This window comes from Vipera ursinii, assembly GCF_947247035.1.
Source record: "Vipera ursinii genome assembly, chromosome: 1".
NCBI classification, from domain to species: domain Eukaryota; kingdom Metazoa; phylum Chordata; class Lepidosauria; order Squamata; family Viperidae; genus Vipera; species Vipera ursinii.
This window is the reverse complement of record NC_139512.1, coordinates 93347558-93374755: the sequence shown is the minus strand read 5'-3', so window position 1 is coordinate 93374755 and position 27198 is coordinate 93347558. Positions and strand designations below refer to the sequence as shown.

Here is a 27198-nt window from a genome sequence, read left to right as displayed (position 1 = left end):
TTATTTTATCCACATTACTTCTCTCTACTAACTTAAAAATATCAATCTTGTATGTTACAGTATACATATATCATATGACATGAATGCATTTCTAATGCATTTGTTTATTTACAATATAATTCCCATTAAAATAGTATAGAAATATAGATATGACTTAGAAAGGATTTTGGTATCATATATATAGTATTTCCTGCTCAGTTCAGGTATCTACTTAATCATTCTACTTAATCATTTTCAGCAGGTGGACTTCAACCTACACAATGTTCTAAAAGGTAAAGGTCAAGGTTCCCCCGCACATGCGTGCTAGTCGTTTCCGACTCTAGGGGCCGGTGCTCATCTCCGTTTCAAAGCCAAAGAGCCAGCACTTGTCCGAGGACGTCTCCGTGGTCATGTGGCCGGCATGACTAGACGCCAGAGGCGCACGGAACGCTGTTACACAATGTTCTAAGTAAGCACTTATACTGCTTAAGAAATTATTTCCCAATTTTTAGCCTAAATCTTCTTTAATTTGAAACTATTGAACATTTTGATCTAAGTTCATAAATTCATAATAAATATACTGTACAACCTTTTGCAAATGACACCCTTTCAGATATCTGTGGACTGCTATCATACTTCCCCTCAGTCTTTCCTTTGCAAGACAAGATTTAATCAAATGTTTAATTGTTGCTCACATAGCTTGCTTTCACCACCATTATCCTTCAGGTATCTTGTCTTTGAATCCACTCCAGCTTTTCCATATCCCCTTTAAAACGTGCTACCAAAACGGGATAGAGTTCACCAACTCTGCAGATAGTACAGTGAAGTTATTGTCTCTGATATATACAATACAAAGCTTTTGTTAATGCAATGGTCTTTTTCTGTTATATTGCATTACTTGCTCATATTCATGTTCAATCCACAGGTGTTATATTTTTCTTACAAACAGTGTGATTAAACGGAACTAGTATCTGCCTGATTTGATCTGGCAGGACTGGCACACTGAGTTCCTTTGATTAAACAATGCCATCTATTGGGACCCTAGAAGTGCACCTTGTCTATAGCAGCACTTTTCACATGGAATGAAGATCCAAGATTCCAAGATCCGGATGACCTGATATCAGGTACTAGATGTTTGAAATGCCTTGAAGACCTGATTCGTCACCCAGACCTTTGATAGGTTAAGTGAAGCCCCCTTTGGGTTTTTTGTTTTTTTTTCTTTCATTCTGTTCTGGATTTGGCTAACCTTGCCATCTTTTACTCTTTTATTTTTTTACCTTTCATTGTATTTTCCCCACCCCCTCATTTTTATTCTTTTACTTGTGAAGCATCCTGAGACTTTGGGAGGCAAATAAATGTAATAAATATCTCCCCAATCTGGTACCAATGCATTTGATTTTTTTAAAATTTAGATGCACAGTTACCAGAGCTTAAACCATCCTACCATATTGGCCCAACGTTCAGGTCTATTTATGAATTGATGAGGTTAACTTCCAAGGCAGTGGTTCTCAAACCACAACCTTGTAAAGAATAAATGAATATGTGTGTGCCAAATAAAAGTAGGATTAGGATTTAGGATTTATTAAATTTATATGCCGCCCTTCTCCCTAAGGACTCAGGGCAGCTCACAACAATAAAAATTAAGAGACATAAAATACAAAAATTAAAAAAGAATTAAACAATGAATATAAGAAACACGGGACAATTTACACAATAAAAACCAAATTAAAAACCATGGTCAGTCCAGGTCCGCTTGTTGGAACAACCATGTCTTCAGGTCACGGCGGAAGGATCGAAGGTCAGGGGCCGTCCGCAGCTCCGGATGCAGTTCATTCCAGAGGGTCGGTGCGCCCACAGAGAAGGCTCTCCCCCTGGGGGTTGCCAACCGGCATTGACTGGCCGACGGAACCCTGAGGAGGCCGACTCTGTGGGAGCGAACCGGGCGATGGGAGGTTGACATTGGCAGCAGGTGGTCTTGCAAGTATCCAGGCCCTAAGCCATGTAGGGCTTTAAAGGTAATTACCAGCACCTTGAATCGCACCCGGAGGGCAACCGGAAGCCAATGCAGCTTGTGCAGGAGAGGTGTAACATGAGAGTATCGAGATACTCTGATAAGCACCCGCGCGGCCGCATTTTGCACCAGCTGAAGCCTCCAGGTGCACTTCGAAAGCAGCCCCATGTAGAGAGCATTGCAGTAATCCAGGCGAGAAGTGACAAGGACGTGGGTGACTGTGCATAGGGCATATCGGTCCAAAAAGGGGCACAACTGGCGCGCCAGGCGAACCTGTGCAAAGGCTCCCCTGGTCACGGCGGTTAGATGATCTTCCAGGTTAAGCCGTGAATCCAGGAGGACACCCAGGTTGCGGGCCCTTTCTGAGGGGGGCAAGAACTCTCCCCCATCAAAAGAGATGGAACATGTTGGACAATGCGAGATGTCGGTATCCACAGCCACTTGGTCTTGGAGGGGTTTAGCCTGAGCCTGTTCCTTCCCATCCAGACCCGCACCGCCTCCAGGCACCGGGACATCACGTCAAGGGCATCACTGGATTGGCTCAGGGTGGAAATAAACAACTGGGTATCATCCGCATATTGGAGATACCTCACCCCAAAGCCACAGATGATCTCACCCAGCGGCTTCATATAGATGTTAAACAGGAGGGGGGAGAGAACCGACCCCTGAGGTACCCCACAGGAAAGGGGCCTCGGGGTAGATCTCTGCCCCCCTGCCACTACAAACTGTGAACGGCCCGAGAGGTAGGAGAACCACTGTAAAACAGTGCTTCCCACTCCCAACCCCTCGAGCCATCGCAGCAGGATACCATGGTTGATGGTATCAAAAGCCGCTGAGAGGTCAAGTAGGACCAGGACAGAGGAGCAACGCCTGTCCCAGGCCCGCCAGAGATCATCTACCACTGCGACCAATGCTGTTTACGTGCTGTAACCGGGTCTGAAACCGGACTGGTACGGGTCCAGATAGTCCGCTTCATCCAGGAAATGCGGAAGCTGACGTGCTACAACACTCTCAACAACCTTCACTACAAAGCGAAGGTTGGAGACCGGACGATAGTTATTTAACGAGGCCGGGTCCAGAGCAGGCTTCTTGAGGAGGGGCCTCACCACCGCCTCTTTTAATGCGGAGGGGAAGACACCCCCTGTCAATGAAGTGTTGACAACTGCCTGGAGCCAGACCCCTGTCACCTCCCCAGCAGCTGAAACTAGCCAGGAGGGACATGGGTCCAATAAACAGGTTGTAGCGCTCAGTCTACACATAATCCTGTCCACATCATCCAAAGACACAGGGTCAAACTCACCCCAAATGGTAAAACCAAGACCTGCCCTCTTCACCCCGCTGGACTCTGTCCAGTCGGAGTCCAAACCAGTCCAGATCTGAGCGATTTTGCCCTGCAGATACTGTACAAATTCCTCAGCCCTACCTTGCAAGGGGTCATCCCTCGGTCCCTGATTAAGCAGTGAGCGGGTCACTCTAAACAAGGCAGCTGGGCGGTTATCTGCGGATGCAATGAAAGCGGAAAAGTAAACACGCTTTGCCACTTTCATCGCCACTAGGTAAAACTTAAGATAAGTTCTTAGCTGTGTTCGATCAGATTCGGATCTACTGGACCTCCAACAGCTCTCTCTACGTCTTTTCTGGCACTTCATCTCTTGGAGTCCCTCGGTAAACCAGAGGGACACCTGGGATCTGCGACGGGTCAGAGGCAGCAAAGGCACAACTCGATCCAAGGCCCCAGCAGCCACCCTCTCCCAGGCCACCACTAGGGCCTCGGCAGAGTTGTGGGCAAGGGAAGCAGGAAATGTCCCAAGCTCAGTCTGGAACCCCTCAGGGTCCATCAGGCGCCTGGGGCAGAACCACCTAGTCGGTTCCGTCTCCCAGCGGCAGGGGGTGGCGTACTGAAAGTCTAGCCGGAGAAGGAAACAATTGGACCATGACAGGGGTTGGATGGTTAAATCTCCCCTACCAGTCCATTAATCCACTGCCCAGAGATAACCAGGTCGAGTGCATGCCCTCCGTTATGAGTCGGGTCCTGAATTATTTGAGTCAGGTCCATGGCCGCCATGGAGAACATGAACTCCCGAGCCAACTCAGATGCCTCACCCATGGAAGGCAGATTGAAGTCCCCCAGAACTATGAGCCTGGGGAACTCAATCACCAACCCGGACAAGACATCGAGCAGTTTGGGCAGGGCCGCTGACACGCAGCTGGGAGACAGGTACATAATCAATAGGCCCAACTGAACTCCAGGACTCCACTTCAAAAGGAGAGACTCATACCCGCCTATCTGAGGGATAGTGGCCTCTCATGGACAAAGAGTCTCCCTAATAATAACCACCACCACCCCCCGCCCCTGCCCTGGGCCCGTGGCTGGTGAAGCATCCGGAAGCCTGGTGGGCATAATTCCGAGAGGGGGACACCCCCCTCTTGGCCCAACCAGGTCTCCGTGATGCAGGCCAGGTCCGCGTTTTCCTCAATGAGATTGTGTATGGCGGGAGCCTTGTTCACCACTGACCTGGTGTTGAAATAAACCAGCCTAAGCCCAGGGTCCTGCAATCCTATGCCCCCGGGGGAGCGAGAAGAGCAATGAGGGCGGGAACAGGCAACCGCTTGAAGACAGCAGTGGTCCGTTTCCCGATTACGATAGAGCCCTCTGCTCCCACACTCTCTGCCCCTCCCAATCACTGTCAAAATAGGAAGACCCTCCTCACTCGGAGCTGAGTCCACCCCCAAATCCCTACTCCCCCCTTGCGACCATCCGATGGTCTGGACTGCTGTCTGGGTCAAACTCCCCCAAGTTCATTCCGGATCCCTTGGGCCTCCCCCCTCCCGGATCCCCTTAAAATTTTGTTTAAAAATCTCAATAAAAAACCCCTCAAACTCCTTTTTGCATCATGCCATCTCTCAGGGTCCCACAACCCATCATCAAGAAAGTAAACAACATTTCTGCAATTCCGAAAGATGGCTAGGCCGTCTCATAACTCATTCTAGGTTTTGCTCCCTGACAGGCCTGCGTAAGCCTGCAATGGGATTGCCCAGAGAAAGCAGAAGTAAGTTCTGACAATGCTCCAGCTTTATTTATGCAACAAATAACAGTTTTTTTAACCTCGACTTAAAACAGTTCATTTAGTGACTGAGGTTACGGCACTAAAAAAAAGTAATTTATGACTCTTTTTCACATTTACAACTGTTGTAACATCCCCATGGGCACATGTGCTTAAATTTGGATGCTAGACAGCATATTTATGACGGTCGCAGTGTCCCAGGGTTATGTGATCCCCTCTTGCGACCTTCTGACAAGCAAAGTCAGTGGGGAAGCCAGATTCACTTAACAACCTATTACTAACTTAAGAAGTGCACTGATTCACTTAACACTGTGGCAAGAAAGATTGTAAAATGGGGCAAAACTCACTGAACAATTTTCTCATTTAGAAACATAAATTTTGGGCTTCATTGTGGTTGTAATCTACTTGTATTTCATCTCACCTTTACTTGTGATTCCTTATTGGGGTCATGAGCCATGGTTTTAAAATTCCCAATTTAAGATATTTGTCAAATTTGTCGTAGTATCATAGGGCTGGAAGGGACCTTTGAGGTCTCCGAGTCCAACCCCTTGTTTCATCTTGTTTCATCACCGCCAAATGGCTATCCAATTTCTACCTGAAGACCTCCAGTGATAAAACACCCACAACTCCAGGAAGACCCACAAATACAAATTGACACAATCGTTGCTAGTGGATTTCCATTTTTGTCTACAGCAACAACAACAATCAGCTGCCATTATCCTCCACCACTACCTTTCCTCTGTAAAGTCTTCCTATGGAAACAGCTTGGGATGAAACTGAGAATCTATAAAACTGTAGAGCTAATTGAAGAAGAAAAAGGTGGCATAAGAAAGTTACTGCTGGCATTGATTTATTTCTTTCAGTTTTGCAGAATCAGGATTAAAATTGGTGCATATTTTGTTATTGCTGAATGTGTTGGTTCTTATTGTTGGATGTACATCAACATTTGATCTTTTTAACTTGATATCATGTGCAAATCTAGTTATCATCACTTCTATTCCAGCTTCTGGTATAATTTATAAACAGTACAAGTGTAAACTCCTTGTTAATTGCATCCAGGTCGATGCAAAAACATTTAGGAGCTTCATAATGAGGTTGTTCAGCTAGCTGCAAATCAACCAAACTGCATTATCATTTTAGACCCATTTGTTCATCTTCTCCACCAAAATAGGAGATATCTTGTCTAATCCTTTATTGAAATCAAAGTACACTGTACTACTTTGGATTTCTTTACTGGGCGGGGTGTTAGACCAGCTGATCTCCAAGGAGCCTCCCAATACTTAGATTCTATAATTGTACATCCATAGCATTCCTTTCATAAAAGTACTCTTGTCTAGCACTTATTGAGGAACCCATGCTGGAAGAATGTTATATTTTCAAAATTAAGCACATATTACATTTCAAAGATCCTATAATTTATTGCATTTCAAATAATTTTATATTTAAATAAGAAGAATGAGCAGGATTTTAACAAGGGCTTCAACAGAATTTTTAAAAATTCTGCAATGTATGGGATACTGTATATTTCTAGGTAGAAGTTATACTGTTAAATACAATATACATTATTGTATTTACGTAAAAAAACTTTCAAAGTATCTTCTGTTAACTCCCCCGCCCACCCAATTAGGTATTTCACTTCCTCAGGCATTTAGTTTTAGCCAAATTAACTTTTAAGTTGATCTTCAGAAAACTCTGTTACGAAGCAAGAAGCATTATCTTCCTGGAGTCTGTAAAACATACATAGAAATTAAATCACCTTCTGGTTTATGAGACATTTTACTCTCCAACTGCAGCCATCCCAACCCATGTGTTACAACATTCTGATACAGAACATATAAGTTGAGCCAAGGCTTCTGGGTTGAGACTGGTATACAGGTAGTCCTCAACTTCTGTCCACAATTGTGTCTAAAATTTCTGTTGTTAAATAAGACATTTGTTAAGTGAATTTTGCCCCATTTTATATTTCCTGCTTCAGTTAAGTGAATCAGTGCAGCTGGTAAGTTAGTAATCCAGTTGTTAAGTAAATCTGGCTTTGCCATTGACTTTCCTTATCAGAAGGTCGCAAAAGATGATCATATGATCCCAGGACACCTCAATGGTCTCGTAAGTACAAACCAGTTGCCAACCATCTGAATTTTGATCCACATGATCATGGAGATTCTACAAAGGTTATAGCTGTGAAAAATGGTCACAAGTCACTTTTTCAGTGCCGTTGTAACTTTGAACGGTCACTAAACGAACTGTTGTGAATCAAGGACTAGCTGTACACTACAGCAACCGTGCGAAATTCAAACTATGCAAAACATAGTACTGCCTGGAACAACTCAACTCGTCGGCAGGTTTACTTGTTTTACATCGCAAGCTTCAGGTTACACACAAGTCTAGTACTACAGAATCCACCCGGAGCCACAGTGTGAAGTAGTTGCCCGTTTATTAGCTTTGCTGCACACGTCGTTTAAAAGCAGAGAGAGAAGGCAGACGAGGACTGCATTTGGGTTCTGATTCTTGCACGCCCCTTGCAAGACACAACTTTTTTTTTTTTTTACAAAGGCAACCACTCCGCTCTTCGGCGAGGAATCCGGGCGTGCAAATGCACCGGTTCCCCAACCCATCCGAAGCAGCAGGGAGCGTTGGGATTCGCCCCGCAGGAGGGACTACCTTCCCACGCGGAGGATTCAGGCTCCTGCTTCCTGCTCTTTCCTCTCTCAGGCTTCTTAAAGATGCTTGCCCACCTTGCAGCAGGCAAAGCAAAAACCCGAAAGGGCGGGGAGAAGGGGGCTACAAAAATATTGGGCAGCGCCGTTAGCACCAACCTAAAACTGAGTCCAGAGAAGGGACGCCGCTGGAAAGCAGGAGCTGACCGTGTCGTACCGACGGTCGGGTTCCTGGCAGAACGGCCAAGCGGCCCCCTCCGCCCTCCGGCACTTTCCTTTGGAAACTCGTCGTAGACCTTTCCCTCCGCGCCAGTCCCTGGGTCGCCAGGTCCGCCATCTTGGTTTCTGCTCGGTTGACAGGAAAGAGACGAGCGCGGGGGAGGCGTGCCGTGCACCGCTCGCCGAGCCAATGGGAAGAGCGAATGTTGGCAGGCAGAGACGCTTCCTTTCGAGCAGGTGAAAAGAGAGGAGTCTCCAGTTCTCCGACTGTGGTCCCAGAAGGTGAGTAGATAATCTTTATCTGTAAAAAACGGAGACCGAAACACTCTTTTGGGCCTTGCTAAGAACGGCAAGCCGTGATTCGGTTCCGCTGGGGGAGAACGTAAGGAAGGGTGGGTTTGTTTTTGTTTTGTTTTTTTACTTCGGCGAGGAAACGTTCTTCCTTTTTCCCGTGTTTACGGCCAGGGACCCTTCTAGGGTGGTCGGTTGGAACGGAATAAAAATTCGTCACGCTTGACAACGAGGCCGAGTTATTCCCTCCCTATGGATGGCGAGTTGTTGAGAGAACTGAATTGCAAAGCTGAATCGTATACGTACTTTACCTGAGAATAAAGAGGCATGCACGGGATGGGGCTGCCCGGCGGCAATCGAAAGCCTAGTTACGTTGGCATTAAAAAGAACCGAAGCGCTGGGGGAATATATATATATATATATATATATATATATATATATATATATATATATATATATATATATATATATATATATGTGTGTGTGTGTGTGTGTGTGTGTGTGTGTGTGTGTTTGTGTGTTTGTGTGTATGTATGTATGTATGTATGTATATGTATATATGTATATATATGTATATATATGTATATATATATATATATATATATACACACACACATATGCACACACACACACACACACAAATAAGAATACTAGCGAAGTCAGTTTAGAATATATTAGGGGACTAGGTTGCGAAATCTCTGCAGAGATTTATTTGAGGTTAAGGGTGTTCAGTAGCAAGGCTGCAAAATAATAATAATAAAAAAACAGCCTGTCGTTCTGCCACAGCAGCCTTGAATGATTATTTTTTGCTACCTATCCGTATACAGTTTATACACTTTCAGTTGTTTCATACAGCAGGCGAACTTTTAGTGAACTGGTAATCGGCAGCAGGCTGTTGCTATATTGATATCTTCTTTGCCAAAAAAAGAGAATGAGCTGGTTTGAACCACTACAGGGAGGGGGAAAAAAGAATTTTATTTATCAAGCACGGCTTTGTTTAAACAGGCATTCTAATGTGTGTGTAAGAAATGTACTGCTTCTCAATTGAAAAACTGATTCTGGCCTCTCAGGTAGTAATCTGCTAATGAAGTCATGCTATAGTTCAAGTGACGAGAAATTGGAACTTTGTAAGGAAAACTGTTTCTTACGACCTCAATGTACTTTTATGGAATAATATTTTATTTACAAAATAAAGTTGTCAATTGGGTTTGAGTTATTGTTAATTTCAAGTAGGCATTCACAAATTATGCTGCTAGTGTATGTATGTATATGTAATTACATTATCATAGCTACCCATAGCAAAATATATGTATTTGTTGATCCTCTAATATATCCTTCATCTGCTTTGCTTTACATTATATAAAAGGGATATACACAGCAGAATATACTAAATGACATTTAACCCATCTGCGCACCCTCACTGCTCTTTACTAAGGCTTTTATTTTAAGCTGACAGCAATTGAAGTGGAGCAAAGAATATTGTAGTGTGTGTATCTATTTTATTATATTAAACGTGGTTTTTCTTCAAGAAAAAAAGTTTTCAAATTGTGATACATTAGCCAAATAAGAGTAGAGCTATAGTTTTCATCTGGACCATCATATCTTAAAATATTAATACATATGTTAAGCCATATCCTTGATAATTTATGATATCTGTAACTAATGGAAGTTGTTGCTTAAACTTCCCTGATGAAATTATGTTTGAAGACCAACATAGCATATATCTGTTTATTCATAGTATGCATCCATAGATTTATCTATGGGTTTATCCATAGTATGCATCCATGAATTTACCCATAGTATGTATTCCTAACATGTATTGCACCTCAGCATTTTGCTAGTCCTGGTCTTTCCTGATGAATAGATAAGTATCTTTGTGCTGGTTAGCTGGATAGCATCACTGATTTTTTTTAAGAAAACAAATTGTAGTACAATAGGTATACAGTGGACTGATTGGTATCTGGTAGGGAAGATTAATTCTACTGAGGAATAGCTGGAAAGAAATATATCAGAGATTTGCAGTTTGCCTATATATGATTAGGAATGAGCACTGAAAAAAAATATTATTTTCTAGAAGCATAAGAAATTTCTACATAGAAATCAGATATTACAGTTTGCACAAATTACGAAGTATATCCCTTTTATCTGTATAACTCATTTCATTTAAGCATCATTAGTTTTCAGCAAATACCTTATTGCATTAAAATTATAGAAATATCAGATAATCTTATTATCTTAAATATTTAAAAAGCACTTTATTCTTGTGTCTCTCTACACTAGTCACATTTTTATATAAATGTACAAAATTAACTGCTGAAGATTTACAAAATGTCTCAGTCTGAAACAGGGTTTTTAATGAATCCATAAAATTCAGATTACTTATCACAAGTTGTACAAGTCTGATGGTTTAGCAACTCTTATACAGGTTTATTTCACTAATAGGGAGTAACATGCATTTTTATCAAGTTTGTATCTAACAGATATAAAGTCAGTTTAACTAACTGACTATGGCTATGGAATACATTCAGATAGGCCTTTCTGTAAACCTCTCTAAACCTTTTCCAAAAACAGAATGGGCAGCTTTATTTTCTGGAAGCCACTTTGTAATGACAATGCTTAGAAGAATCTGGGATGTTTCAAAAAACTGAAAGTGTTATGAGGTGAGTGACTGATCCCTCTCACTTTCCATTAAGAATTGAATAAACTCACCTCACTCTGGAATTTGCAGGAGTGCTGTGATATAACAATTTTCTTCCAAATTTTAGGCTTGCTTTGATTGCTGCTTTTTTATTTTGCTTTCAGATATGTGTGGAAACATTATGATGAAGAAAAGAAAGATGTCCCCCATGCCATAGATTATAGATCCCTGTGGCTTTTTCCAGGGTAAATGTGCCCTTAAATAAATATTTCCTAAACCTGTTACAGTATTAGAATTTGCTTCTGGCTTCTTTGTCCAAATTAAAGTTGTAAGGGTATGCTCACATGGAACTCTGCTACCTTATGATTAAATAGCAGGTTTTAAAGATGGAAAGTTTAAATAGAAAGTGTAGTTTAGACATACCTCTTTAATATTCTTTGGAAGTTGCTGTGCTTAAAACCATTTCCCCCCTGAAAGTTTTGACTCTGCAAAGAAACATCTATGTAGTAATTTGAAATTCCAAATATTTTTGAATACAGATTAGAGTAGCTTCAGCTAGCGGAGCTCAAATTCTGTCAGAGGGCTCTCTTCAGAAATTCAGCTGATTCTGTAATGAAGCCTGAGAATTTGTTACTCAAACAAACAGAATCTGTCAAGTCTATATATCTATACAGGGAAAGTATATTAAAATCCTATCCATGAAAATATTCAAGGGGATATTAAATCCTTCTTTGTAATGGATTTGTAATAGCTCCTACATTATGGAACTTCTTGCCTCCAGAATTATGTTTGGCATCCCTCCTGTTGATCTTCTGCAAAGTAATAGAACATTTTGCTGTTTAAACAGGCATTAGAAGGATCATTGTTGTGCAATGTTTTTATGATCAGACAGCTATGTCTCTTCTTTAATTCTTATGGTTTTTGGTTGTTGATATTTTTAATTTTTATTGTAAATTGCCAAGAATTCTCCAGAGAGGGTGGTACAGAAATGCTTGTAAAAAATAAACTTCCAGTTCTCCCATTTTTTTCTGTATTATTTTTAGAAAGGGGACCTAGTTACTACCATTTTATAAAATGCCATGAGTCATATAGAGGGCATTCAATAATAGTAATCGTTGTAATAGTTTGACATACACAATGTATTTTTCCCAAATCAGTGTGCATAGGACTACAGCCAAAAAATGGTAGAATTATAGCTTAAGAAATGATAGATCCTCAGCCTTGATCTAGCACACTTGTGTACAGCTGTGTACTCTGATATTATAATAATGCTCCTTCAGACCTGATTTTTTTCAGTGTCACATTAGTTGAATAATAACACATTATACAGAAAGTTGCTTCATCAATGTGAATGTTAAGGCTGCAGGTTTATTACTTTTATTATAAGTAATGGTTCCTTGAATAATACATACATATATGTAAATAACATATGTTTCATTATTATGGTTCCACTCTGTTGCAAATATACATAAGTATTGTGTATGATGAAAATTAGGCTACAATTTACTTTGGAAAGTTAAAGTTCCCTGGACACATATGATAGCTTTCATTTCATTGCTAGGACTATGGATTTCATCCATATTGTACAAAGAATAGATGGTATTGTGGAGCTGGGTCTTTCTGGGAATCATCCCAGAGAATAACAGAGAGCATACATTAAAATAATTATTGCTGAGTGTTAAAAGCTGCCTGAATTTTAAAAAGGAACACAAAAGGAAATGCATACTGTTATTACCAGGATTTTAATAATAGAATAATTGAATATTCATATCTGATTCAAAGAAGAGTAGAAAGTTAAAATTTTGGTGTTGAAAAATATCTTGTAAGAATTGGCGCTTTCAGAATTGATTGGATTCTAGCCAAGGATAATGTAATTAACTTTTCTAGAGGCTAATACTAACTGAAAGTCCCAGGTTACCCATAATTGAGGTCCTTTACATTCAGTGAAATTTATTTCTGAATGCATGTAATAATTTGTTATTTTTCTATAGGTTGGTTAAGAACATAAAAATAACCCTCAATTCATTGTTATAGAAACTTCAAGTATCTAACTTGGAAATGAAAAAAAGACAATTTGAATATTCAGATTGTGAAATCATTGTTGAGGAAAATTAAGGAAATATGACCAGATATGACATAGTGGTCACCTCCTTTGCTTTATATTAAAGCATATTAGCTAATGTTAAAGAATTTCTCGATTATCTGGTCATCACTCAGAGATAATTTGGTCAAAATTCACCAAAGAAATATGAATGTTAGTGGCAGTAGCCAAATTGCTGTCTGATTCCAGTGGAGTTTAGGCATAAGATTTCTTAGAATTTTTTTCAATTGTACTTTGTCAGTAATTGCATAGTTTTAAGCTGTTCTTTTAACATACAGGTATTAGCTACTTAGAATAGAGTGTATAATAACTGATAGGAGTGTACATTGATGCTTTTCCTGTTAACCCCAGGACCTTGATATTCCTTTATAGTATGTATACATGGAAATAAGCACCATCAGGCAGGTTTCAGTTATTATATAATAACAAAATATCTGTGACTTTTTTTTAACCAAGATGAAAAGTGCCTTTTTATTCTAAGTTAGCCCATTTGAGGTACCTTTGGTGACAGGTTTTGCCCTATGATGCTGCATTTCAGCCAATAGAAGTTTACAAAATGAGTTTTAGTACTATATAGATTAGTGTGTTCTTTGTATTCAAATCCTTCAAAAAGAACCATTGACAAATCACCACATCCCCCAAGGCCTTTGGGGAAAAATATTGCAGCCTTAACCTCAATTATTCTGAATTGAATAACAACAAAAATAGGATTTAGGCTTTTGTTTAAGAAGATATATATAGAAAATATGCACTACTTGACTTTTTTAGATCACATCTCAGAGCATCTCCAAAGTTACTAATAAATTATAAAATTTAAAATAACAGAAAACATTTAAATGCATTATAAAGTCATTTGATTGATTTAATTATATAAAATACTCAAACATTCAAATCAATTTCATCTTTGGAGTTGTCCTAGCCCACATTAGTGTTATGGCTCCATCCACTTTTTTGAAGTAGTTTCAAGGATAAAATGTATCCTTTTCCATTAAAATGTTTGTATATCCTTGATGTATAAGATTTTAGCCAAAATATTCTGGACTTCACCTTGCAAGATTTCCAGAACAGATTATATATATAAAAATGGTACAATTTAATAAAATATAATTAAAACCAAAACCTAGATCCCATACTTTTTCTATACTTGTTTTCCTACTCGTGATTTTTAGAAAGGGAAGTAGAAATTTATCACTGTAAATTATATCTATTGAAAATGAAATTTACCTCTCCAATGTAACACATATAATTTTATTTTTTATAAGGCAAAATGCTGCCTTGAATTTTGATTAGTTCTTGCAGAAGTAGTAGTTATTTCTTATAAAAATAATTTCTTTACACATTATTTTGTATCCTGTCCCATTTGTTATTTGGAAGGGCTCTTTGTTGTGTAAGGAAGGAAAAAGTAGAAGACCTCTGTTCATTGAAGAGCCTTTGGAGCAGATTATGTGCAAGAGAGGAGGTTATAAGAAAGAAATGTTTTGCATAGTCCATTTACATAATTTTAAATGAAGGCTTGTAAATGAAAATGTTTTAGGATGCAAGTTTGAGAAATTGAAGAATCCTGGGTGTAAGAGATTGTTCATTAATTTTTGTCTCCCAATTGCAAATACGATAGGAGAAAAGATAAGTGTTTAGAAATCAGAGCAGGATAAATGGGAAGAGGATATAATTTCTAGGGTGTAGATCAAAAACACTCCATGAAGTGAGTGAAGTGATTTTTTGAATTTGTTGCTCAGAATGTCAAGGATGCTACTTCTCAGTCTTCTTAGCATATATGAACATAAAGCATTTCTGGGCTTGTACTAAGCACTAATAATTATTTCAATTATAGATGCCTCAGCTTAATTACTATAGAAAATTGAGATAAGAGGTTGTTCCAAAGACTTCTCAAAAGGTTGAATATTGAATAGAGATTTGTGGATCATAATTCCAATATTTATAAAGTTATTGTTTAAATTTCAATTCCTATCTATTTTAGCCAAAGACGCAGGTTGCATTTGTGTTTCATGTGCAGCTGACTGAAAATAAGAAACATCTGTGAATCCTGTTTCAATTCTTCATTTACATTTTGAAAATCTGTGGAAAGGGTCACTAGTGTTTCAGATTAGCATTTCATTAATTGTGACCCCTATTTGCTTCATGGTCTTTGGTTATGCTATCTTTCAAAACTTTAAACACGTATGAGAAGACTCAAATTCTATTTGAATCTTAATTTTTTGGAGATAGTAATTTAGTCATGTTATTGAGGATTGCTGCAATAAATTTCCTTTTCCTTTGCATATACTTTATGATTTCATAAATGTTTCTTAAAAATGATTCAAAGAAATTTTGCAACTTTTTAGTTCAGACCTATAGTATTTAAACATAAACTACAAACAAAAATATTGATTGCACTTCATTTGCTTCATAACAAGCCTGATCCTTTAAGAAGAGAAATATTAACTCTGATTTTATTTATTTATTTATTTATTTATTTCATTCATTCATTCAATTGATATGCTGCCCATCTTGCGAATTGAGGTGAGTCTTGAGCGGCTTACAGTGTAATAAAACAGATATAAAAACAATTATAAATATCTCATATACTTGTGCCTGACGTTGTTGGCTAAATCATTTTTCTCAGTTTTACTTTTTAAAAAATGTTTAATAATAGTTTTGCTGCCATTTTATTTCATTCAAATAAAATGAATAAATGATAGACATTGTAGTTAGTTTTGTATTAGTGACACAAAACATTAGCATTGAGTTCACAATGCATGGTATCACTTTTATGCCGTTGAACAAGTTTAGCAGCATGGACAGAGTAATCATTATATTACTTGGCTGTCATCCACTGAGCAAACAGGAGATCAAAAGGTGATTTTCCCTAGCTCCAGGATGGCCTTTTTTGTTTCAAGCCCTCATCTAGGAGGCCATGATGTGTTATCATATGGAACGTGGGCTTTTCTGTAATCTGCTTAGCTGCACTGCAGTTTGAATTTTCATTCTGTGTTTGAGTAATTTATAATTTTAATGAGACCATGGCTCTTGTGGGCTTTGAAATATATTAAAAGCTCTTTTGTGCATATGCTTTTGTTCTTGCTTAATAGGCTCAGTGTATTTAAACCTGATGAATTTTTATTCATGGATTTAGATGTCTGGGGATTAACTGAGGCTGAATATCACAGCATTCATCTATTTATGTTTGGAAACTGAATTGTTATTACTGATTCAAAAATATAGTAAAGTGGAGTCTAGTAGTAAATTGTCACATAAATGCACCTATTAATTGTCACATAAATGCATCTGCTTTGTGTGTATGTCTGCTGTTACTCTAAACATTCCATATTTTACTGAATAAGTTAATTCCATTAAATTTTCTTCGGAGCTTCTTCCAAGAAAAAGTATATAGACCAAAAGACACTTGGTACAAGATGCTTTGTTAATATTCAGGGAAATTCAAGCCGACAGAGAAATAGCAATTGTGATGTCAATTCAGGGTCAGTATATATTTCAATATTTCCCAGAATTCCTGATGCCTAGATTTTGCATTGATTGAAGGTACTTGAAAACAGTCACTGCTTGATCAAAAAAATTCTGCAACACTATGTCTGATTTGATCCTGATTGGTAGATCATTCAGGTTGTTCTTATGAGCAAAGGAACTTTTTCTTAGAGCTATAACAAGCATTTTAAAGAGATGTTTCAAAATATGTATAAATGAAACACACTCTTTAAAGGAGCTTGGACCACTGTTTTAAATGCTTCCCTAGCTATCTGGACTTACAAGGTACTATGCGTTCTCTAACTTGCTCTTCCAAATTGAGGTGATTGGGTTAGTTTCAGGCATGAGTGATTTCTGAATAATTTAGATTGTGGGAATTTTAATTATAAAAAGAGCTATTCAATAGCACTGCCAAGAACAATATTCCTTGAAGAATTTTTCAGAATAATAGTATAAGAAAAATGGTACCTATCTCCCTGCCCCCCTCCACAAATGGAAGTACAGTGTTTTTAAAATTACAGATTTCTGAGTTTCTGCCATCTCAGTTATTTTCATTTGGAAAATAATTCTGTCTTTTAGATAATATTAACTACATTCTTAGTGATACTGTAGTAATAATATGGATTCATTTACATTGTAAGAATTTTAGGAAGCAATACAAAAACAAAACTGTTGAAGCCAACATACCATAATAAAAAACCCTATTCATTAGCAACTTATTAAAAATATAGTTTACTTTTGAGGAGGATGTAATTTTGCTTCCCAAAAACATTTGATAAATTCCTCAGGAAATTTTTGTGTCTCTTCGGCTTTTGAAGGCAATATGGGTTAACGTTTTGTCTTTGGATATAAATTCAGCCTTCCCCCTTCCCCCTTTTTTGTGCCTCAAAGTTAATGTTGACTCATGGCAACTGCATAGAACAGGGGTCCCCAACCCCTGGGCTGTAGCCCACTATTGGGCCGTGAGCTGTTTGGAACTGGACCACAGAAATGGAAGAGAGCGTGCATGTGTGCATTTCCACTTGCGCGAGCATGCTCCATTTATGCAAATGGTGGGCATATGTGACTGCCAGTCACACAACTGGAACTGCATATGTGTTTGCAGGCCACTCACACAGAACCATTTCCTTCCCTCCCCCCCGCCAGTCCGCAAAGCTGGAAAGATTGGGGAACTCTGCCCTAGAAAAGTCTCTGAAGTTTTCTTGACAACATTTTTGGAAGTGGTTTGCCATTGCCTTCTTCCTAAGTCTGAGAGAGAGTGACTGGTCCAAAGTTACCCGCCTGACTTAGTACCTAAGGCAGGATTAGAATTTACACTTTCCCATTTTCTAGCCTGGTGCCTTAATCACTACACCAAATTAACCTTCTAAATTCAGCCTATTAGGACTTAGTGATAGTAATAAACATTCAGTTTTAGTAACTATATATGGAACAGTCTTTCTGGTTTTCTTTGCATATTTTTTTGCTTATAAATTTGAGAATTCAGTTTTATATCCCCTACAAAAGTGTTAGATGTTTCCAAAAATATAATTCCTATGAATATTAAAATGGAATAATAGATACAGCTATGTCTGTCATTGGTTTCAGTTGAAATCTATTTTAAGAAATGGACTTTATTGGATATATGGAGTTATTCTAAGGAGAACAACCTACCTAAATTATTCATAATCAGTAAGATGCTTGGTAAATCTCAACGTTCACAGAAAATCTGAGTAAGACATGATTAATAGGTTAAATTCATATTGATTACACACACACACACACACACACACACACTAAATAGTATTCATTTTGTTCTGTTACCTGCATGAATGGCCCTATCATATCAGAATAAGATTCTTGTACTGTTTATTTGTTGAACTGGAGCAGACTTTTGAATGCATAAATAATTTCCTGCATGGATTTCTTTTGGGGGACACACAGTTGACATGCACTGTCCGTTGTAATCCAAGATTGTAGCAAACAAGATGTTAGCAAACAAGATGTGTATTTCACTTAGAAAATGCTATTGTTTTAGGAACTAACAATAAAAAGGAATAATGGCTGTACTATCCTCAGAGGACCTGTCAAGGAAAGATGTAATGGGGATTTAGGAATCTGGAAATGGCCAACTAATTTATGTGAATCCATTTTACTTTAAGTAAAAGGCAAAGCTCTATTCCGTCTGCACTGCATATTGCAGAGCACAAGCTGTCTATAGAAAACCAGGTGGCTGCATATGGATAGTCCCTTGATATCATTCACTTGCTGTGTAATCTTATTATGCAAAGTTCTAATCTTCACCTAGAATGAATGCCTCTGGGTCAGAATATAGTCATATCAAGGTTTTTAAGGTCATGTTTTGTGATCCTTAGCTTATTCTTCTAAGTAGGACTGGGAATTAAAGGGTATTCCCCAGACACTAGCAGAAATAGACAGCAGAACCTGCTGCCTTTTTGGAAGACAGGACCAACATGAGGTCCCTGGTAGGATTAAACTAGATTTGTAGCTGTAGGATTTTTTTAACAGATGTATTATTGGACAGGGAATAGGGGCCACCAGCACAGCGAAATTGGATCAAGATTGACATTCTCGGGGAGTCCGCTGGCTGCTAAAATAGCAGCTGCATGTGGATTTGACTTCTTTCAGGTGAAGCGACTTCCAGTCATTTGGAAAGGATGGGATGAAAAGGAACCTTGGTGATAATTTTGATGTCTGCAAGATTTAGTACCAGTGTAATGAGATTATCGCTAACACCTTCACTACAGAAAAAGCCACCTGGCGTTATAACTGGCAGCAACTCTGAACTAATCCTTTCCCATCTCTTGGCTGTAATTCATGGAGTTCACAGCGATTTCTCTCCTAGCTGTGATTAATTTTATAAACCGGGGGGGGGGTGGTGGTGTTTGTGAATCAGGTAATGAAGAAGCACAAAGATACACTTACATGTTATATTGCTCCAGAATTACAGTGTATCTAAATATGTGTTGAACAACACCATAACCTCAGCATTTTGAGAATACCTTTCCTGAAGTATTTTTATCTATGTGATAAAGACTGGATAGTGAGATAGAACATAACAGGAAATTGTCCTCAATAACAGGATTTCAGTTATAGGGAAAAAGATCTTTGCATGTACAAATTGCCATATTGCACAACTGTTCTCAGAGATAAGAACAATTCTGTGGTATGGAAAATATAGTGGACATGTCATTTGAATGGTATTACAACTAAAGGTAAGCTTGTGAATTAATATGAACTCATATCTGAGAAGTCCAGACACATTTATGAATTTTTTTATGCCAGTTAATATTTGTGGAAGGCACCTAGTAAATGTATTAAGCTATCTGTAAATAGGTGATTTATTGTTCAGTTAATAAATTAATACCATTTTATAAGTAGTGTCTGTGAAGATTTTTTTTAAAGAAAATGTTAACATTGGTTTGCTAATTTAAATCCACAGGAACTGTAGTTAAAAGTTTATCTTAATTCAGTTTGTTTAGAACCCCAAAACTATTTCAGTTGTTAGGGTATTCCATTGAAAGAGTGCAAACTATGCAACACAGCACTTCTTTTTGTGACTTGATTTTCTGAATTAGCGTTCACGAGTGTGAAGATTTAATGCTACACAATCTTTTCTTGAATGGTAAAAAAGAATTCAGTTATATTGATAAATTAATTTATAGTACATAGAGTTATAACTACAAACACATCAAAGCTGATATGAGTGTTTATTCTAGATTTCCCAGCTTTTTGAAGCAGATTTGAAAAGTGAACTAAAAAGTTTCCATCTGATATTATTCAAGCTTCTGGTGCTTGTGTAGAACTAGTTTTACTGACGTTATTGGTCCTTTGCATGGAATTTTCTTCACAATAATACAGAAGTGGTTTTTCATTATTTTCTCCGAGAACTTTTTAAAAATTTCCCAATCTAGCATAGAGTTCTTGTAATTTCTCATGCATGTACTAACAAGATCTCACTGTATTGCAGTAATGTACACTCTACTTTCCTGTGATTTTCCATCTTATTGTATAATAAACTCGTTGCTCTTTTCATTCTTCTATATGAAGATTTCTGAAATTTGGAGAGATTAAGAACATAAGACACACACACACACAGACACAGACAGAAATCAGTTAAGCTGTGGAATTCATTGCTAATAGTTGTGGTAATGTGTAATGTTATATAGAAATTATCTTGGAAGCTGGAGGGAAGAAATGCTACCCAGAGAATTATAAGTTTCAGGCAGATGGGGTGGACAGCTACTAACAGGCAGAGAAAGAAACTCATAAAGGATACTCCCTAATTTATCAGGCTGTAAAAAAGAGATGGCAGGAGATTTATACTTTCAGACTTGCAAGATTCTGTTAGTGTACCTTACAATAAAGTAGAATTGGCTTATCTGATCTGTTTCCTGTCTGGTCTTACTTGAGAAGGCTAACACAATAGCATTGAACAGGTTTTTAGTAGCTAGTATTATTGATGTCTATTGCTTCCTGAATCATAGTTAGTATATATTAATAGAGGTTTCAAAGAAGCATCAGTGGATGGAAGCTATTGCTTTCTGATCCAGGTTTGTGAGTGTTTCAAATCCATTTAGTCAGCATTGTTTGACACTATTATTGACTGACACTGTCTATATAATATGAAGGCACATTAATGTAAAAACTGTCCTCAACTCCCAGCCTTGGCGGCAGTCCCAAAGGGATGAACAATACTAGCTAAAGAGAGCAATCCACCACACTCTGCAATAATCAAAGGAAACAAAGAAAATGCAGAACAATTTTTGATGGAAATAAACATTGATTTGAAAATGGATGAAAAAGGCTAAACAAGAAGCCTTCCACAGAATAGCCAAAATAAAGGTTGGAAGGAATATATTAGAGATTTCTATGGAAATGTTAGTTATAGTTAGAAGAGTGGTATTGAAATGCAAACCAGAAATATTACTGTCTAAGGAAAAAAATGATGAACTGGAAATTTTAAATTTTGGATGTTGAGAAATGGTAGATAACATAACTGGAGTACTGCTAAATATGGAAGTGATTGTTTGAATGGCTGAACAATTTATTAAGACTTCATCTGTCTATTTGAAAAATGCAATTATTGTTCCCCTATACAAAGGGACAGGTATTGAGAGTGAATGCAAAAGGTTAGTTTGTTAAATGTTCTTGAGGCAGCTGAGAAGCTTTTAATTTCATAGGCATGAGTGGTAAAAATAAGTAAAATTTGGATATTGCAGTATTTATGGAGTGGGTATATAAATAGTTCCCCTCTTAGGTGGTAACTAATAAATGTAAGAAAGAAAGAAAAAGAGAGAGAGAGAGAGAGAGAGGAGAAAGAAAGAAAGAAAGAAAGAGAAAGAAAGAAAGAAAGATTATTATTTATATATAATTTATAATAAAATGAATAGCCATCTTGCATTTATTTGAAATTCAAAGTTGGTTGCTAGATGCAATGGGAATGATATAATACATGTGTTAGAATAAATCGTTCAACACTGGTATAGGGATTAAGATAAAAGACTTGTGATGTATGTACAATTAAATGTTTAAGGAAATTTGTAGGGATACTAGAAATGTATATGTACTATTTATTTTAACAATTCATATAGCTACCCATCTAACAGTTGTAGCACTTTAGTACTCTGTGTATGATTAAAACCAAACTAAAACTTCAACAATTAATAAAATAATAGTGGCTAAAGACAAACTCAACTCAGATCATAAAAAGCAGAAATCACATTGATGGCTTCATCTGACCTTCAGACCCATACCCATGGGTAATCCAGGTCTTTAAAGACTTAACAAAATGCTGCATAAATCTTATGGTATATGATGCTCTGGAAAGCAGACAGTACATTAGAGAAGGCATGTTTTCTGGGCCCAGTTCTTACTCTTTTTCTGCAGTTTGTATAATGTTAGTAACCCCAAAAGAAATAGCCAAATATTTGTGTATGTGTTTTTCAAAGTAGAAAATAAGGGACTGTAGCTATACAAGCTATACAGGTGAAACTCGAAAAATTAGAATATTGTGCAAAAGTTCATTTATTTCAGGAATGCAACTTAAAAGGGGAAACTAATATATGAGATAGACTCATTACATGCAAAGCAAGATAGTTCAAGCCCTGATTTGTCATAATTGTGATGATTATGGCGTATAGCTCATGAAAACCCCAAATCCACAATCTCAGAAAATTAGAATATTGTGAAAAGGTGCAATCTTCTAGGCTCAAAGTGTCCCACTCTAATCAGCTAATTAAGCCATAACACCTGCAAAGGGTTCCTGAGCCTTTAAATGGTCTCTCAGTCTGGTTCAGTAGGAATCACAATCATGGGGAAGACTGCTGACCTGACAGTTGTGCAGAAAACCATCATTGACACCCTCCATAAGGAGGGAAAGCCTCAAAAGGTAATTGCAAAAGAAGTTGGATGTTCCCAAAGTGCTGTATCAAAGCACATGAATAGAAAGTTATGTGGAAGGGAAAAGTGTGGAAGAAAAAGGTGCACAAGCAGCAGGGATGACCGCAGCCTGGAGAGGATTGTCAGGAAAAGGCCATTGAAAAGTGTTGGGGACTTTCACAAGGAGTGGACTGAGGCTGGAGTCAGTGCAACAAGAGCCACCACACACAGACGGATCCCGGACATGAGCTTCAAATGTCGTATTCCTCTGGTCAAGCTGCTCCTGAACAACAAACAACATCAGAAGCATCTTACCTGGGCTAAAGAAAAACAGACCTGGTCTGTTGCTCAGTGGTCCAAAGTCCTCTTTTCTGATGAGAGCAACTTTTGCATCTCATTTGGAAACCAAGGACCCAGAGTCTGGAGGAAGTATGGAGAGGCACACACTGCAAGATGCTTGAAGTCCAGTGTGAAGTTTCCACAGTCTGCGTTGATTTCGGGAGCCATGTCATCTGCTGGTGTTGGTCCACTGTGCTTCATTAAGTCCAGGGTCAACACAGCCGTCTACCAGGAGATTTTGGAGCACTTCATGCTTCCTTCCGCAGACGAGCTTTATGGGGATGCTGACTTCATTTTCCAGCAGGACTTGGCACCTGCCCACACTGCCAAAAGCATCAAAACCTGGTTCAATGACCGTGGGATTACTGTGCTTGATTGGCCAGCAAACCCCATAGAGAATCTATGGGGCATTGCCAAGAGAAAGATGAGAGACATGAGACCGAACAATGCAGAAGAGCTGAAGGCCACTATTGAAGCATCCTGGTCTTCCATAACACCTCAGCAGTGCCACAGGCTTCCATGCCACACTGCATTGAGGGCAGTAATTGCTGCAAAAGGGGCCCAAACCAAGTACTGAGTACATATGCATGCTTATACTTTTCAGAGGTCCGATATTGTTCTGTGTACACTCCTTGTTTTATTGATTGCATGTAATATTCTAATTTTCTGAGATTGTGGATTGGGGTTTTCATGAGCTGTATGCTATAATCATCACAATTATAACAAATCACGGCTTGAACTATCTTGCTTTGCCTGTAATGAGTCTATCTCATATATTAGTTTCCCCTTTTAAGTTGCATTACTGAAATAAATGAACTTTTGCACGATATTCTAATTTTTCGAGTTTCACCTATACATTTTTTAAAAAAATACAGGTAGTCCTTGACTTATAGCAGTTCATTTAGTAACCATTCAAAGTTACAATAGCACTGAAAACAGTGACTTGGCTGTTTTTCACACTTAAGACTGTTGCAACATCTCCATGGTTATATGATCAAAATTTAGATACTTGGCAACTAATTCATATTTATGATGTTGCAGTGTTCTGGTGTCATATGATCATCTTTTATGACTTTCTTACAAGCAAAGTGAATGGGGAAGTAGTGATTCACTTAACAACTGTGGCAAGAAAGGTCATAAAATGGGGCAAAATTCAGTTAACAAATATTTTGCTTAGCAGCAGAAATTTTGGACTCAATTGTGCTCATAAGTCAACGACTGCCTGTACTGTAATTGAACATTTTCTTCTTTGCACCTGTTCTTGATAATCCCTCTAATATTTAACACTTAACATTATGTATTTGTTGTCCTACATCAGATTATTTGGTCATTCTGTTGTATGAATCAACATACAACAGGACTTTCAGGTGAGATATGAGACAGCATTGCAGCAGAGATTGATGGCCAAATGGTGAATTCTGGCTAAGTCTGTGTGGATAAAAAAAGACTGTGAGATCACCCACCTGTACTCTAGTTACGTAACTTGTCCTCATAAGGGAATCTTGAGAACTGAGGTTTTTATGGTTGACTTGGAAGCAGCTGAGAATTGAGCTATTTCCATCAAGCACACAACCGTAATGCAGCTGTAATGGACATAAGATTTGTAAAATCTTCTCTTTCTTAATCACTATTGGATGTAATCAATTTACAATTAAAGACAGAGGACAGAGGGTGCTGTAGAAGCATTACAAGACTGCTTTGCACAGATTGGGGCATGTTTAAGGAAGCAGCTACTGATAACCAACAAAGAAATGTTGAGGAGTATGCCACCACGGTGTCTGCATATATACAGAAGTGCATACATGATGTCTGTGTCCTGAAAAGCGTTGTTGTGAGGGCGAATGATAAACTCTGGCTGACTTATGAGGTCCGCAAGATGCTGAAAGCACGGAATGTGGCTTTTAAATCTGGTGACATGCTGGCACTTAGAACAGCCAGAGCAAATCTGAAAAGTGCCATAAAAGGTACAAAGCAAGCCCATTGCCAGAAAATTCAAAACTTTTTTCAGGACCCAACAAACACCAGGCGAATGTGGCAAGGAATCCAGGCCATTACGGATTATTAGGTGGCTCCATCGAGATGCAAAGACAACACAGACTTCCTAAACAAACTCAATGCATTTTTTGGTAAATATAAGACATCAAATAGCACTCCTGCTAGGAAAGCTGCGCCCGATCCTGATGAGCAAGTTCTAAGCTTGGATGTCACCTCTGTCCGGAAAACACTGAAGAAAGTTAACATTCAGAAAGCAGCAGGCCCAGATAACATCCCTGGACGCGTCCTTAGAGATAGTGCAGAAGAATGGAAGAAAAATGAGGAGATAAGGAGGGAGACCCAGGCAACACAGTATTGCATAACCGGAGGTGGTATAAAAATTTATAGAAGTATATACCGAGAAGGTCAGATTTATAGAAATATTGATGTAATAGAAAATTAATGTTATCGTACCTAATATAGATATTGAAAATCCAAGGAGAGGAGCTGCTCGGACATTACCCCTGAATTGTATCGGAAGAGGAATGTGAGGGAAGAAAGAGAGGAGAGAGGGAAGAGAGTAGAAGAAGGGGAAGGAAGTAGAAAGGTTAGAGGAAAAGAGGAGGAGAAGTGGGGAAAAACGGGAGGGGAGTGGTGAAGGAAAGAGAAGAGGAGAGGAAGAAGAGGGAAGTAGGAAAGAAAGGAGAAAGGGAGAAAGAAAGTAGAGAAAAGAGAGAGAAGGAGGGTGGATACAGTGAAAGGGGAAATGGACGAGCAGCACCCAAACTTACGTGTATGTATCTATGTATTGTGGTATATTTGTTGATTTGTTTGTGGAAGAAATGGAAAAATAATGAATATAAACACACACACACACAAAGAGATTGTGCAGATGAGCTGGCTTGTGTTCTCACAGATATTTTCAATCTCTCATTGCAGCAGGCAGTGGTCCCATCGTGTTTTAACATGGCTACCATCTTGCCAGTGCCAAAAAAATCCACAATTACAGGCCTCAATGATTACCGTCTGGTTGCACTGACATCCACCATTATGAAATGCTTTGAGAAGCTGATAAAGGACTTTATTGTATCTAGCCTCCCACCAGCATTTGACCCGCTTCAGTTTGCCTACCAATCAAATCGCTCTATGGAGGATGCTATTTCTTCCGTTCTCCATCTGAGCTTGAAGCACTTAGAGGAAAGAAATACTCATTTGTTGTTTGTCGACTTCAGTTTGGTGTTTAACACAGTCATTGCCCAGCATCTAGTAGACAAACTGGGCCTCTTAGGCTTAAACATCCCTTTCTGCAACTAGATTCTTGATTGTCTTACCAACAGGCCCCAATATGTGTGAGCTGGAACAAATACCTCTAATACCATTTTTTTGAGCACAGGTTCTCCTCAGGGCTGCATCCTAAGTCCGCTGCTGTTCACCCTGTTGACACATGACTGTTGTTGCTTGGCTGCGGCTGCTTCAACTCTCAAAAGTGTGGGAGTTAGGGAGGGAAAAGAACGATCCGGACTGAACCACTTTTCGGAAATAGGGACAACTAAGTAGAGTTGGGCTCCATACAGCATTAACCTTGTGAACTCTCAGGCTTCCTCCTACCGTTATATATTCAAGATGGACAGTATCTAATATTTTATTGTTATTTATATGTAGGGGTGTGGGTCTATACATGTATATAGTATGTTTTAGGTGTGTGTCATGTATGTGTATCACTTTGAGAGCAGGAAACTAAATTTCATTTTTGATGTGTGCCGTTGTGCCCACAGTAAAAAATGACAATAAAGATTATCTTGTGCTAGTTTTGTCACCAACCATACTGTGAAGTTTGCAGATGATACAATAGTAGTGGGCCTTATTCATGATGACAGTGTGGAAGCTTACCGCAAGGAGGTTGAGGGGCTGGTGAACTGGTGTAAGGAAAACAGCCTAGCTTTAAATACCAGAAAAACCAAAGAGATCATTCTCGGTTTCAGAAAAGGCAGGCACAGCCACACGTCTCTGTGTATTAATGATTCACCTGTGGAGATGGTTACCAGCATCAAATTCCTGGGTGT

At 38.7% G+C, this 27198-nt stretch overlaps 2 protein-coding genes across 5 annotated transcripts in view; one reads left to right on the top strand and one right to left on the bottom strand.

The window, feature by feature from the left end:
• The window catches only part of ELP4 (elongator acetyltransferase complex subunit 4), a 145234-nt gene extending 137078 nt beyond the window's left edge, over positions 1-8156 (bottom strand). For all 4 annotated transcript variants that reach the window (XM_083349167.1, XM_083349166.1, XM_083349169.1 and 1 more), the window contains exon 1: positions 7869-8156. In XM_083349167.1, the coding sequence (XP_083205293.1) occupies positions 7869-8046 (178 nt within the window). In that variant the 5' untranslated portion in view covers positions 8047-8156. The remainder of the gene's footprint in view (positions 1-7868) is intronic.
• Positions 7980-27198, top strand: part of IMMP1L (inner mitochondrial membrane peptidase subunit 1) — a 41454-nt gene continuing 22235 nt past the window's right edge. Inside the window, exon 1 of the mRNA XM_083349170.1 lies at positions 7980-8210. The gene's annotated coding sequence lies outside the window, so the exon portion shown is untranslated. The remainder of the gene's footprint in view (positions 8211-27198) is intronic.